At 43.3% G+C, this 15,043-nt stretch overlaps 1 protein-coding gene across 2 annotated transcripts in view; it reads left to right on the forward strand.

Moving 5' to 3' along the window:
- Window positions 1–15,043, forward strand: part of CHST11 (carbohydrate sulfotransferase 11) — a 218,875-nt gene that overhangs the window by 105,199 nt on the left and 98,633 nt on the right. For both annotated transcript variants that reach the window (XM_066634106.1, XM_066634107.1), the window contains exon 2: window positions 3,538–3,623. In XM_066634106.1, coding sequence (XP_066490203.1) covers window positions 3,538–3,623 — 86 coding nt within the window. The remainder of the gene's footprint in view (window positions 1–3,537; window positions 3,624–15,043) is intronic.

Genomic DNA, 15,043 nt, shown 5'->3' on the forward strand with positions numbered 1-15,043 from the left:
TGGATAGGGCTGGCATCAGAGGTTAGCGTTGCTGGCCAGTTGCTGAGGCCCAAAGCTCTCAGAAGGGCCCAGTTCTGATTCCTGGAACAACCTCTGATTCCTGAAACAACCTTTGTGTGATGATAGTGGTGACTATCTTTGTCAGGAAGGAGGGGGCTTATGGAGGGCAGGCTGAAATCTAGAACTGTCCCTCCTAATAGATGTAGAAGATGAGAGGTGGATGTGGTGCAGAAGGAGACGACTCCTAGTGTGCTCTCAGTTTGCACCAAGCAACTGTCCGTGTTCAAATTGACCGTGAGTCTCTTTTGTGCAACTTTTGGCCTACTTTAGTACTCCTTTTGTAGCTTGTTCCTGTTACAGCTTTTACCGTCTTTCCTCACTTGTATTCCTCCTTCTCTCTCCCTTTATACCTTGACAGCCTGTTGTGACAGATTTGCAATATAGTCAATCGCATTTGTCACAACATTGACTTCAGTTATCCAGTGATTGTGGTGAAGGCTCCTTGGGCACGATCCTCTCAGGTTCCAGTGGCTACTTTTCATCTTATTTCTGTGGACAGAATTCTTGGAACTGTAACAAAAACTTGTGTGTTTGATCCTTGCCTGTCCTGGCTGATAAAATGGACAAGGCCAGGACAACCTGGGACAACAACCTGAACAACCTGAGGTGGTGAATGAACAGTTTTCAAATGTTCTGAATGAGGCAATTGTTCAGTTGCCTAAAAAGGGGGGGGCATCTAGACCCTGCTAATTATAATACAACCTTGGTACAGGGTTAGCACCAGGCTGAACACAAGGATCCACGGCCTCCCACTGCAGACCTGTAAGTTTTAAGGTTAAAAACCCAATTGCAAGTGGAGGTTAGTCTTCAAGGCGCTCTGCATTGAACCTGCAGTTCAGTTCTTGAAAAGCTCTTGATGGAAATATATAAACAAAAGCCAACTTGTCTAATCTGTCTGTAGTAACTGCTAAGTGTTATTAGAGTGGATCAGTCTTTGTAATAGATAGCATGATGTAGTGGTTGGAGTGGCAAGCTAGAGTGGAGGAGTCCCATATTCCAGTACCAACTTGGCTTTGAAGCTCACTGGCGTGATTGATTTATCTCTTAGCCTTCCCTACCTCACAAGGCTGTTGTGAGGATAAAATGGGAGTAGAATATTGCAAGCATCTTGAGATCCTTGAAAGAAAGAAGAATAGAAATGTAACTAATCATAATAGTAGAAGTTCTACCAATGAGAGAGTAAACATGCATTACGCCGTAACATCATCACATGAACTTATCTTGCAGCAGAAAAAAGGGGCAAGAGGCTCTCTAGAAAGCTTTGGTGCCATTGTTGCAGAAGCAGAATTTAAGCAATACAGTACTATATAAAATGTGGAATCAAATTAGGGTAGAATGTCCTTTGTACACGTTTCTGTTGCTAAGGAGCAAATTTCTTGGTGTCTAAGCACTCGTTGGATGTGCGAATAACACTGTAGTAACTGTGTTTGCTAATTGTGGAAAGTTTTCCTGCCTCTTTTTACCATGAACAAGCAATGGAAAGAGGCAAACGTGGCAATTGATCATGGAACTGGGACCAGCGAGTAACAAACTACAGAGTAACCATGATCATATTTTTGCTCAGTGCATCTAGTATAGAACAAAATGTTTATAAATACAGTAGGTATTAATTAGAACCTTGTGGCACTGAGTGATGTGGTAAACTATGGCTTATGTTTGCCCTGGAGACCAATTCAGAATTCTATCCTGGTTTGCAGAGCAATTGCAACCATAGCTTGTTGTTTCATCCAAACTGGTTTGCCTCAAACTAGGATTGGAAGAAGTGAATTGCTGCATGTGAGAACAGGGAGAGAGCATGCACACAAGCTCTGTGCCACTCACTGCTTATTCACATGATGTCAAACCCTGTGTATTTGAACCAACCCTATCAAAATATTCTTCCTCTTGATCTCAAAGCTTCTTCTTATCTTGTTCTGAATTTACTGCCTTACGAAGGGTTTCTATGTGTAGCCCAATTCACTTTGAAGTTTTCCAGGCAATTCCTGATACGGAAGACTTACATGAAGAAAAATTTCTAAATTCCCAGTTTATCAGCAGATCCAGTCAAGCAAATGTGTTGATATCCGTGGTACAGACTGATGATGTACAGGTGGAGCCTATTCCATTCCGTGACTCAGTGCAATTAACAAAAAATGTGTTGTGCTAAATTCCATAGAGTTATGCAAATATGCTGCAGCCTGACACTTGGGGCTGAAAGAAAACTAAGGCAGCTGTTATCAATCCCCTCCCCTTTGCTCCTTTGCCTCCCCCTTTCACAGGTGGGATGCTGAGCTTTTAAGAGTCCAATCCCATGCATTTCTACTCAGAAGTAAGCCCCATTCTAGTCAATGGGGCTTACTCCCAGGAAAGTGTGGAGAGGATTGTAGCCTAAATGTCCTGCTTTGCTTGCTGGGAAGGCTTGCTTGCTGGACTGTTTTGTTTCTATAGGCTGGAGAGCCTGCACCATCTGGGGGGGGGGATTGAGCAAACACTCCCTGGGTTTTTTAAAGCAATCCCCTCTGTTGCTACCGCACCTTCCCTGTGTGAGAGTGAGAGTGAGCTCCACCTTGCTGCATGTGCTCTGGCTGCAGAAATTTTTCACCCCCCTTCCCCTCTTTTCTGGCTCAGGGGCTCCAAGAGTGTTACTGTTCCTTTGCAAGGGGAACCTCTTCCAGGGCTCCAGGGCTATTTCCCTGCCTGGTCGAGGCTGAGCCTTTTTGCAGTGTTTTGGGCTGCCTGGAAACAGAGCAGAGGCCATCAAAGGGCAAAGGAGTGTGTGACTTTCAGTTCCCCCCATCCGATTTGCATTGAGACAGATCCTCAGATAAAAAATCTGTGGATAAATAGGTTGAACCTGTAATGTGGATCTTCAGTGGAAAACATTTTTCATTCAAAGTGTTTGGGGTACATGCTAAACTGTAATGACTGCTATCCTGCTTGTGTTTATCATTCAGACTTTAAGCAATTGTTTCTCTGAGTTGTCTGACTAAAAAATTGTCAGAAGTTAATTAAAATTACTGCCCATAGCAATGCCTAATAGTTAAATTGCATAGGAAAATCAAAACATTTGGTATGCTTGTTTAGTAGAGCCATTCAAGATGCCACTGATCTGTAATGTCTTTGTCAACTCAAAGGAAAAAGCAGTATATTCCTTTGGTAGATAATCTAGTTTATGTTTTACTTTTAGATTAGGACAGGAAAATGTGGTGTTGTTTTTTTAAGGTAAAAAACCATGCATTCTGTTTCACTTCAGTAGAGTTAATTTTGGTTTTTTTGCAGGTTTCATAGCAGTTTGATTGTAAGCATTAAATGTGACTAAGTTTTGGTTAGCCAAACCTCAAAAAATTCCAGATCCATTCTTTTGGTTAAATCTTTCCTGCATCAGTTGAAATAAATATCCACTGTTATTTCTGATATATATAATTGCTTTAATTGAGTTGTGACAATAATTCAGTATTTTTTATCACTTTCACTAATTTTCCATTTATTCTTTATCAGTAATACGTAGGAATCCATTTGGAATGGACATCTGCTGTCGGAAGGGGTCAAGAAGTCCTTTGCAAGAGCTCTACAATCCAACCCAGGTGAGCATTTTGGGTGAGCTACAGTGACTTCTCTACACATGCATCCCACACACGCTACTCTTGCAGTACAACCCTATGCATGCTTATTTAGAAGTAAGTTCCATTGTGTTCCATAAGGCTTACTCTTTAGTAAATGAGTTTAGGATTGCAGCCTTTTACTGCAATATATTAAGTGGCAAAAGCTATGTGTTTGCCTTTGAGATGTATTTTGCTTTTGTGAGAGCTTTCTCTGGATAGGGAAATGGAAGAATCTCTCTCCCTCTCTCTCCTGATTTATAATCTTCTTCTTCTTTAAGGTCATTGTGTGGAAAGAATTCCTTTAGCCAAAATTGTACACTTGTGAAGCACAAGTAAATCATAACAGCGCCAACTGAATTATTGCCACCCTTGTTCACACAAGTATTTGGGCCACTTTACAAATTACAGAAGAGAGACTCTTTGTTTCATCAGTACTTCAGCCATGTCTTTTTTATGTTGTATTTGAAGAAAAGATGTGTGTCCATGTGTGCATTCATTCAAGTGTTAGAGAAAATGCATGAGCCTCCTGCTGTGGGAATCCTGTATTTTCTTAAACATGTGGAGCTAAATTTGTCGCCCACCAGTACTAAATGCGTTGAGTTAGTTCAACCATTAAAGTCATTTTGTGCCAGAGAATATTGTTCAGGTTAAACATCATGAATAATGCCTTTGGATTGATGAGTGCTCTAGTAAGGAGGGGCTGGCCTGAGAAGAAGAGGTGAAAAAGAACATAGGCCTTCAAATGGCAGTGTGCAAATGTGATTAATCTTATTGGCCTGTTTGACTTTGTTTGGTGGTGTTCTCAAGCTGCTTGTTATGAACTTGCGTATGTGGTTTAAGTGACAGTAGCCATGGGACAGGTACTAACCATGGAACCTATGCATCCTATGTGCTTCCATCATTAGCAATTGATGAAATTTATATGCAGCCATAACTCTTTGATAACCTATTGAGTGATAATGGAGTATAGTTAATGTAATGCTGAACTGATAGCTGAAGCTAGCACATAAATATTAATCTCAGATGGTTAATATTTCTGGGAATATTTTCTTGGAATGTCCAGAAAAATGAAATCTAGTTTTACGTTAAAACTGGAAGCACACTGAAAATGCATTATTCCTTAAGTTAAGTCAAGGAATAATATGTTTTCAGTACATCTAGAAGTGTGCTTCCAGTTTGAATCTCTTCCTGTACATTCCAAACACAGACATGTCAACCCTCCATTTGCGGGCATGGAGCCCTCAAATGGTGAACTCTGGAGTAGCATTTCCTGTTAGCAATGGAAATGGAAGTACTGCCATTGAGGGGAAAAAAATACTAGCCACCTATAAAACATATTTATTAAAGTTTAACAGCTGCCTATTTTATATTTACACCTTAATGAATAACATTTTTGAAACTCAGTCAGCTATTAAGGGAAGTGACTCATAATAAATCTCACTTATTAGATTTAACAAGGCACTAAATGTTTCAAATGCTACTTGATTGTGGAAAGAATCACTGCATGGCTGGCAAAATGGCTTCCCACTAATTAAAAAGGAATTTACAGAGGACCAGTGACAGGTGACAGATTTGTGTTGGCCAATATGTGGGGCTGTCAAAACTCAAGGTGTATTACGGATAGATGTAATGCATTCTGCCACTCATATTAACTCATTAAGGCTGGATTCTTGTGCACTCTTACCTAAGAATAAGCATCATTGTCCGCAGTGGGTCTTCCTTCCGAGTATACATACAGGGGATGTGTAAATGAGCCAAGGTTTGCTTGATTCTAAGGAAATTGGAGCAACATTCTTGAAAACCAACATTTTGACACGAAGGAAATGGGTTCCGTCTTGCTAACAGGGAAGTGTACACAAAACTTTCAACAGGAAGAAAGTCAGCCTCCCAAATGGGGAAGTAATAAAACCTTTTAGGGAACAACCAGTGAGGGAAGTAAACTCTAATATTGTTGACTTATCGCTGCTGGGGTTTGCTGGGAAGCATTCAATGTGTTTGACTACCTTCCTGTTCCTGTTGCCAAAGGTAACGAAGTAAGATAAGAACATAACAGAAGCACTACAGCAGCCTCAACTTCAGAGTCTTTGCAAGCCCAGTGAACACAAAGGTTTCTTGACCTTCATGTGACAAGTGAGCTCAGTTCATTTGTTGCGGAGTTCCCTTCTTTCTTCCTTTCTAGGTATGCCTTGACCAAGTCCTCCTGCATTAGAATTCATTCGGCATCTGCCACTTTGAGGGAGCCAAGTAGAGTCAATGTTTGAATAAGACCAGAATTTCTCACAGTCGCTGTTGAACTAAGCAGATGACGTTTTTCGCACATAAAGAATTTCCATCAGTACACTGGCATCTTCTGTTCATAATGCATTAAAGGAAGGGCGAGAGGTGGAGGGTGGAGGAAGGGGAAGAGATTGACAGACTCGGCTGAACATTCAGCTGCCTTTTTGAACAGCGCTTGTGTATGTACCGAACAGCATGGCATAGCTGTATTCTGGCAGACACTGTCCTGTTGACATTCACAGTTCATTTCAGAGGAGTGAAAATAGCAAGAGACACTGGGTGGAAGACAGAGGTGAAGTGAGGTGATCATAGCTTGTCTTCTTGAATGCTCCTGTTTTTGCCTTAATGGGTGGTTGAGGACAGCTATCCATAGAGAGGCAGGAAAATGTGAATAACTCATTTGTATCATGCTTTTGAGTGTTCATAGTGCTTTGCTTGGATTAGCTTGTCCTAATGCCTAACAACAGCCCTCTAAGACAAGTGAGTATTATCATCCTTGTGTTGGAGACGGGAAGGCTGACAGGGCATGGCTTGCCGAAGACCACCTCATGTCATCGAGACAGAGGCAAGAGTTGAATCCAGCAAGTCTCGATTTGCAACTCAGTCTTATTGCCATCAGCTTGTAAGTGTCTTGTCATTAAGTGACATGAGGTTTACAGGAGAGGCCAAAGGACAAGGCTACTAACCCAGCTAGTCAATGAAAATTAGATTGCATATTACTGTCAATGGGCTATTACTATAGCAGAAATACTGAGAACATATCAAACAAGAAGAAATGTCTGTAAACATACTTCAGATATATAATTCAATTGACTCAAATGTTGGGCATGTCATCAAGAAGAAGGAAGCCACTGTAAATTTGCAAAGCTGTATTAGAGCAAAATATGACTTGGATGCTGCTTCCAACTTTCACTTTGATACTTGCCTCCTTTTATTTGATTCCTTTTAGCATTGGTTACTATAATCTTTAATTGTATTTGTTGAGAATCATTGTGGTGTGGGAGTTAGTGTCAAATTAGGACCAAGAAGGCCCAGGTTCAGATCCCCCATTCAGTCATGAAACTAAATGGATGTCTTTTGGGCAGTCATAATTTGTCTAGGACAGGGGTGCTCACACTTTTTTGGCTCGAGAGCTACTTTGAAACCCAGCAAGGCCCGGAGATCTACCAGGGGGGAAGGAAGCGTCTGACAGACACCCCCTTTAATGTATGGAGCCCCTGCTGGAGTCTAGTCAGTTTCGTCAGTTTTTTTGCTGCATGCCTGAAGAGCAGCTAAAGTGTCAGTTTCAGTGTCAGTTTAGTGTCAGCTAAATGTTTCGTCTAGTCACTAGACGAAACTGACATATTAACAGTTTGGAGAGACAGGGCTCTGCGATCTACTCATTTTGCCTCGCGATCTACCGGTAGGTCGCGATCCACCTATTGAGCACCCCTGGTCTAGGAAGTCTTATTTACAATAAGGATTTTTTTTCTCTTAGGGCATGTTACAGCCCAATCCTATCCTCCACCTGCCTATGCATCCTGTGTGTGTGTGTGTGTGTGTGTGTGTGTGTGTGTGTGTGTCTGCAGTTGCATAGGTGTCTTTTGAGTAAGGGATTGTTTATTCCCTTACCTGGGGAAAAGCCTCCACCACATGGATGGGTCTACTTGGACCTGTGCTAATGAATTCATTATTGCATGTCAACATGGATTTGATCCACCTTCCCTCTGCCCCTGTTGACTCCCTATTCTGGCCTGCCTCTGTCACTACCTTGATCCACTAGCAGAGCAACCCAATAGGATTGGGCTGCCTGATGTACTTGCCACAATCAGTACTTAAGATTTATTTATAATTAGGGAGGCTCAAAATGAGGCAGAACTATAACTGAGTAGGGGGACTTTGCCCCCACCGTGGTTTTCATTCCAGTTGGGCTGCCCATGCCATTTATAAAGAATATTTAATACTGAATTAGAAAGTTGGGGAAAAAGTTCTTTTAAAAATGGCACATGAGGGCACAATTGTGATGAAAACCATGGCAGGGGCAAATTACTAAAGCCCCTCAATGCAGTTGCATGTCATTTCATGGCCCCTCTTTTTGAATAAATCCTATTTACTTCCTGTTTCTAAGTACATCAAAGCGTCAATTGGGGCTAGATGTGTGATTAAGCACACATCCAGCTAGACTCTCTTATAGAGGCTGAGCACATTCCCACTGCTTATGAAGAAATCTGAATTGCTTTTTTTTTTTTTGTAAGCACTCTTGATGGGAACAGCCACTTCATACCATCCCCTTTCCAGCCATGGCAGGGAAGAGAGGAGGGTCGATGAATATTCATGAGTGCAGCAGTAGAGTGGATGCATAGGAGCCCAACTAGATGAAAGAGACCAAGCTTCTCCTAGTTTCTTGTTCTTTGTATTTTCAGACCTCAGATTTTTTTTTTTAATGGGCAGACATGTATTTGCAAAGTGTATTCTTAGAAAAGCAGCATACTGCAGTGTCTTGTAATTTGTGCAGCCTTGTACGGACATGCTGGTCTAAAAATAAGTTAATTACCAACCAGCCCACAGAGCTTAAGTCAACCCTGGTTCAAAAATTGCCAGCAACATATTTGAGGCTTGAGCACATCTGTGGGTGTCGCTGATCCCTTCAGTTCAGTTGGAAAGAGAACCAAATCATAAGCAATTAGTGACATGTTCTGGCAGAGGGAAGGAGAGAAATTACTACCCTTCTCTACAAAGGGTCTTGATTCTGTCCCTCCTATGCAGGAAGAATCCTAATCAAGTCCTAAGGCTGCTTCCTTTGCATACTAATCTAAAAATCGCCACTCCATAGATATTTTCATTGTGATTGTCTTGAGGCCTGTTCAGTTCATGGCTGCATTCCTCTTGGTCTCCACCTAGGGTTTACCTTCAAGTGTTAACAGCTTTTTACACTTGATGGTTCATCAACACCAAAGTCTCGCAATGTCAAACTAACCTGCAGGGTGATTGGAAGTTTCAGCTGTGAACTTCACCATGACAGTAATATTTGAGTACTGAAGGTTGCTGGAGATTGATGAGCTCCACCAAAATAACAGGAGCCAGTATTTGTTGCTACTTCTGTATGCCCTCCGTGGATGTAGGGCAAAGGAAAGGCCTCTGTGCCTTTTAATACTAGAGGAAGTTATGGAAATTACTTGCTGGACTTATGGTGCAGAAGCACCGGCACATTAATTGTGCATTGGATTAAATCCAAGAATATATGTTGAAGAAAAGAATAGCACTGAGTCCCAATGCTTGAGGTTGTCGTTGTAGTCCAGAGTCTAATATGCCATTTAAGAGAACCAATAGTGAAAACGAAACACTGACCACAGACACACCTTTAACAAAATTGAAAACCAGAAAGGAAAGGAGTGGTGAGCAGTGGTGATAGCTTTCAAATTTAATCCCATTCTCTTACCTAGAGACAGCTCTAGACCAGTGTTTCTCAATGTTTGTCCTCTGCTGTATCATTTTACATGGTCTACCCATTGGAAGTACCACCAGAAGTAACTGATGATGACATCATTGCCAGTTACATCTGAGTTGGGAGGTCAGATGCAACACAACAAACACTAGTAAGAGACTCAGTGGATGGAGGGCTTTTGAAAACCAATGACCAGAAAGGCTGTATATAAATAAGTTATTATTTTTTGAGAATGGAAAAGCATGCTTTGGACCTCTGCCCACTGAGCCAAGCCTCCTGTTGTTTTTTGTTGTGTCATGTTCCTGGTCTCGCTGATGGGCAGCAGGTGTCTAGGGATTCATGAGTACCACCAGACACCACCTTAAGTGCCACTGGTGGTACCTGTACCACTAGTTGAGAAACATTGCTCTAGACCCAAGTGAAGAGTTTGACTCTTCCATTTTCATCATTGTGTAGCTCTCTCTGTTCATGATTTTGATGCATGATCTGCAGGTGTGATTTATCTCTGTCATGTAAGATGGTAAATCAGCTTGCATGGATCTATAAATCGATATATTTTCATGCCATACACAAGCAAATAAAGACAAATTTTGCTTCTTCTAACCATATAGAAGAATTTGGTGTTAAGAATAGCTGAAATGCCCAATATCTCAGGTAGTTGTCACCTGCCGCTAAACCCAGGCCTTTGCTTACCACCATTTATAGCTCTGTTGGCACTGGAATTGTTTTGCCATGTTCTATGGTAATTTTAATTCCCATTACTGTTTAATAATTGATCATAATACTTGGTCATCTCTATATTTTAGTTAACAGTTACATAGCTACTACTGAGCAGTGTTCAAATATAGATATGTAAGTACTCTATATGGCTATAGCAGTCCAATCCTATCCTTTCCCAGTGCCCAGTGGTACAAACGTGCAGAAATGACCACTGCTGTACCCTGTAGGGCCAGGGAAGCTGCCAGAACTTTGGTTCACTTACGCTGTGTCAAGCCCAGGCTGCCCTTGAGCTGGTGCAGAACCAAGGAGTTCTGTGTAGGGCTCCACAACTCAGGAGGGGAGTATAGGATTCACAGCAGCCTCTGCAGCTGTCCCTGCCCCCCCATCCTGGGCATGAAACTCCCCCATTCTGCCTTCTCTAGGCCCAGTTCAGTCCCCTCCCCACCTTCCCCCGCCCTCCCCCCACCTCAAAAGCCTCCCTTTTGTTTGGCAGGGATATTCACCATCCCTTACTCCACCAACTTGTCCTTCTAGTGCTGAGGCCCAGTGCGGATTGCCACTGGCCTGCTTTCCAGTGCTGAGTCTCTCCCACCAAGGGGGTGTGCCTTATGGCACTTTTGCAACATCCTGTACCAGCAGTGGGGCTGGAGCTCTGGCACTGCACCTGATCGGATTGGGGTTTAAATATTTCTTTTCACTTTTTTCCCCTTCAGATGGGAGAATGGGGAAAACAGATGTGTGACTATATGCAAGTAAAAGATAAATAAATAGAGGCTCTACCTTGGCTCCTGTCTCTGGAGGCTGATGAATCCACCAACAGTAAACACATGACAGCTCATAATCTTAATCAGTATGTTTGAAGGCATTGATTGCTCATGTGTAAAAGCTCATCAAGCATAAAGCAGCAGAACAGAGAGTTAATAGAAAACAGTCTGATGTACAATGTCAGCCCCTAGTTATTTCATCCTGCTTCCAGAAGCAACCTGCAAAATTATAGCAGTATGTCTAATTACTGCCTGTCAGAGCAGCAGGAGTCCAACAGGAGAGGAATTAATTGATATTACTCTAAGGGATTTTCCAGACGATGTTTTTATTGTGCAATAAATGCACAGTTGTTCAGTTGTGCAGGGGAATCCAGATGTCTCTCCTAATCTAGCATGACTGCTACAGAGAAATTGTGCTTCATCATTGCTCAAATCAGCACTGTTTTATGGCTGGGAGGATGAAATCGAACCCCACTCGTCAGTGAGCAAATCTGCTGCATTTTGGATTGCATGGTGGAATGCACTGGTGTCACTTAAGAAAAGCCTTGCTGAGTCAGGCTGAGTCAGTCAGTCCATCTAGCCCAGGATCAACCTTCCCACAGTGGCCAACCAGTTGGCTCCAGCAAGCCCACCACCACCAGCAGTAGCGGTAGTAATAATGAACGTTTGTACAGTCCTTTTGAGTGCTTAGAGCACTTTGCATATATTACCTTATACATGTCGTACCTCATTCACTGATTTGGCATCCACTGATTTGATTAACCACTGATACCGAGATCCACCTTTAATTGTCTTGTAGCAAGGGGAAAAAAGTGTCAGAATCTCATTTCCTATCTTCATGCTGTTAAACTGCACTGGCTGCAAGCTTCTCAACGTTAAGGATAACTTTAAAGACCCACTTCTGGGTTTCTTGCTCCTCCGTTGTCACCCCAGGATGCATCAGTAGACACTGTAGTGCATTCAGCCAAAATTTCATTCCATTACTCACCCCATAGTGGCTGAATGCAGTATAGCCTTTATACCAATACATTTGGGGGGGGGGAGGTGACAAAAAAGGAGCTATTTTTCCACTGATTTGGTATCCACTGGTTGTTTTTTTTTTAATTCATTGAGGCTTCCAGAATGGAACTCCAGTGGATAATGAGGCACAACTATTCTGTACTACAATGCTGTACGTGAGGTGAGTATAATTTTGCCCATCAGCAATACAGGCAATGAGAAGGAACCCATGTTAGAACCCATGACCCCAGCCCAGTGACCAGAAACCTGGGACTGTTTATGAGTGTAAGGGCACAATCCTAACCAGGTCTACTCAGAAGTAAGTCCTCTTTTGTTCAGTGGGGCTTACTCTCAGGAAAGTGTGGTTAGGATTGCAGCCTTAATCACTTCGGGCATAATCCTAACCAACTTTCCAGAACTGACCTAGATGCAATGCAGCCTCAGGGTAAAGTAACAAACTTGCCCTTAACTTGAGGAGGCCCCCTTGACTGCCTCCCCACTTCAGGATGCAATGCATGTCACATCGGCAGAGCTATGTCAGTGTTGAAAAGTCGGTTAAGATTGTGCCCTTACTTGAATAAACCACTCAAAAGCATCATCAAGTGTGACTGTTTATGCTAGAGGAGGGTTGACCAGAGAAGGGAGCTTGCCATTTTCCAGCGATTCTCTTGAGATGCACTCCTCTCCCCCTGACCTTGGGACACATCAGGGCACGAACATGACAGGTGCTTAAAAATCCATTTTTCCTGCCATGAAAAAAGCCCTAAGGAGATGCTTCAATGCAACATTATTGACTATAATGCATGCAAATAAGGGGAAAGAGCCACTGGCCTATGATAAAATATTGCCTTAGTCACAGTACAGTATCATTAATTACTATTTATAAATTTAATGGGCCATTTTAGACATCAGGGAAATTAACCATTTTCCTTCAGCTGCGGCTCATATATCATATAGCTATGCTATGGATAAGCCAAGGCAAATTAGTCAAGTGTGTTTATTTTGTTACTGTCACCATTCAGAAGCCAGTTACTCAAGGGGCTATGTATCTCGCATACATATTCAGTACTGTGACCACATGTGCGTACCCACAAAGGGATCAGGAAAATCAGTTGCTGATGGTCAAGCTCAGAACAGCATTCATATTTAGATTGAATTGAAGTCCTCTTTGTTCCCTACCTACCTCTAAATGTTTATCTCCAACCAGAGACCCCTGAAAGTTAGTGGTTTCCAAAATGTGAGCCATGGATCCCCAGGGAGCCGTAGAAACTGGCCAGGGGAGCCATGGAATCCTTGTGAAAAACCCACTGCCCTACACAATGTTTAGGACTGTATCCCTAATTGAGAGCCACTGCCAATGGCCTAGAAGGTCAAGGGAGCCACCAGTTGAACAAGTTTGGGTACTACTGCCTGAAAGGGTTTCTTGAGCCCATGAAGCTGCCTTATTCTGAATCGGATCGTTGGTCCATCTCAGCTAGTATTGCTTGCGCAGATGTGGCTTTGCAGGGCTTCAAGCACAGGAAGTGTGTGAAAGTTGGGCATAAATCCCTAAGTCATTGGTTCTGAAACTTACTGGTGTTGCAGTGCCCCCTGCAGCCTCTTCTTCTTGGTTCAGACTGGTACTGCTGTCTTGGATTGCGCAATCTTAGGAGACCCGGAAGGAGGGGCTACCAAAGACATCCTATGGTGTTGCAGGGTACCCTAACACACACTTTAGGAACCTCTGCCAAAAGGAAGGGGGGTTGCTCTAGCCCCTGAGTGTTCAGAAATGCCAGTCTACTTTTCACAATTTGTTGTACTTCCTTGTGGTGCTTGACTACAACAAACACACTGCCATATAAGTGGTTCTCAGTTAGTGGTTAGCAACTAGGGAACGTTCTCCCTCTTTTGAGAGACTTACCACAGCTTTTTTGTGTTCTTCAGTCATAAGCATATGTAGGAAATGGCCTTGTGCCAGGTCAGACCATCTAGCTTAGTACCATCTGCACTAACAGGTAGAGGTTCTCCTGGGTTTCAAGGCTCTCATAACTGATGTGCCAGCATTGAACTTGGGGCCTTCTGCATGCAAAGCACATTCACCTGCCACCAGGGATGGATCCAGTGTTTGTGTTGGGAAGGGGCCGTGAACACTACCAACTCCAGACCCAAGGTCAACCAGGCAGGTAGACCTGGGCTCCAGGTTGAACTTGATGCCTCCATGGCCAAGGTTTGTTGGGTGGATAGACCTGGCTCTTGCCTGGCCTTGGTGCCCAGGTCTACCAGCCCAGTAGACCTGAGCTTCTATTACAGCCAATCTCGCCAGTGCCTACCCAGTGGGTGTTCCCTGGCACCTGATTTTGCTCCCCAGCCCAGCAGGCACCCTTCCCTGCTGGCATTTGGGGGAGGCCACACACCCATGCCCCCCCCCCGGATCCTCTCATGTCTGTCACTGAGCTACAGCCCTGTATCAAATATATAATCCTATGTTATATATTTTTGTCCCCATACCGGACATCATCTCTTTAACAATTCACTATTATCCTGGGCATATGCTGATAGATCTCATGATCTGTCGGCATATTGTTTTTGGCATCCTTCAGTCCCCGAAGACTATGTTATTGTGCTCTGAATGGTGGGTCTGGAACAGCGTCTAGTGTGGCTGAAAAGGCCGATTCAGGAGTGACAGTCCCTTCGACACTGAGAGCACAAATTGTTCCATATTGTCGGCATAAGTCCTGGACTTATGGTGGGAAAGCTTTTCCATCATTTGTTGGGCCACGGCCCCCAGAGCAAACAGCCAGAGGCCACATGTGGGTGACAGCAGCTCACTGAACCTCCTTCAACCCTCATCATCACTGACAGTGGGACAGTTTGGGGGAGGATCATGGGTAGGATCAGGGCAGGGAGGAGCTGGGATGAGGGCAGTTCAGAGGTGGGAGGAGGAGGATCTCAGCAGCAGTGGTGCAAGCCAAAATCCTATCCCCCTATCCCCCAGAGTTTCTTTGGACTTACACCTGTGAAAGAGTTGACATAGGTCCAAGGAGACCCCCATCTGGTTGCTTCTCCCATAGCTTGCAGCACATACTCTGTCAGTGGTGCTGCATGGTCTGGGCTGACAGGGGATGGGGTAGGATTGAGTCCTAAATTAATTTATTTTCTTCTGTATTCAGTTTACATGTGCATCCTGTTGAAAGTCAGTGACTCTTCTTGTAAACAGATACTGGTGGGGGAGGGGCATT

The sequence above is a fragment of the Tiliqua scincoides genome, chromosome 7 (genome assembly GCF_035046505.1).
Source record: "Tiliqua scincoides isolate rTilSci1 chromosome 7, rTilSci1.hap2, whole genome shotgun sequence".
Taxonomy (NCBI): Eukaryota; Metazoa; Chordata; class Lepidosauria; order Squamata; family Scincidae; genus Tiliqua; species Tiliqua scincoides.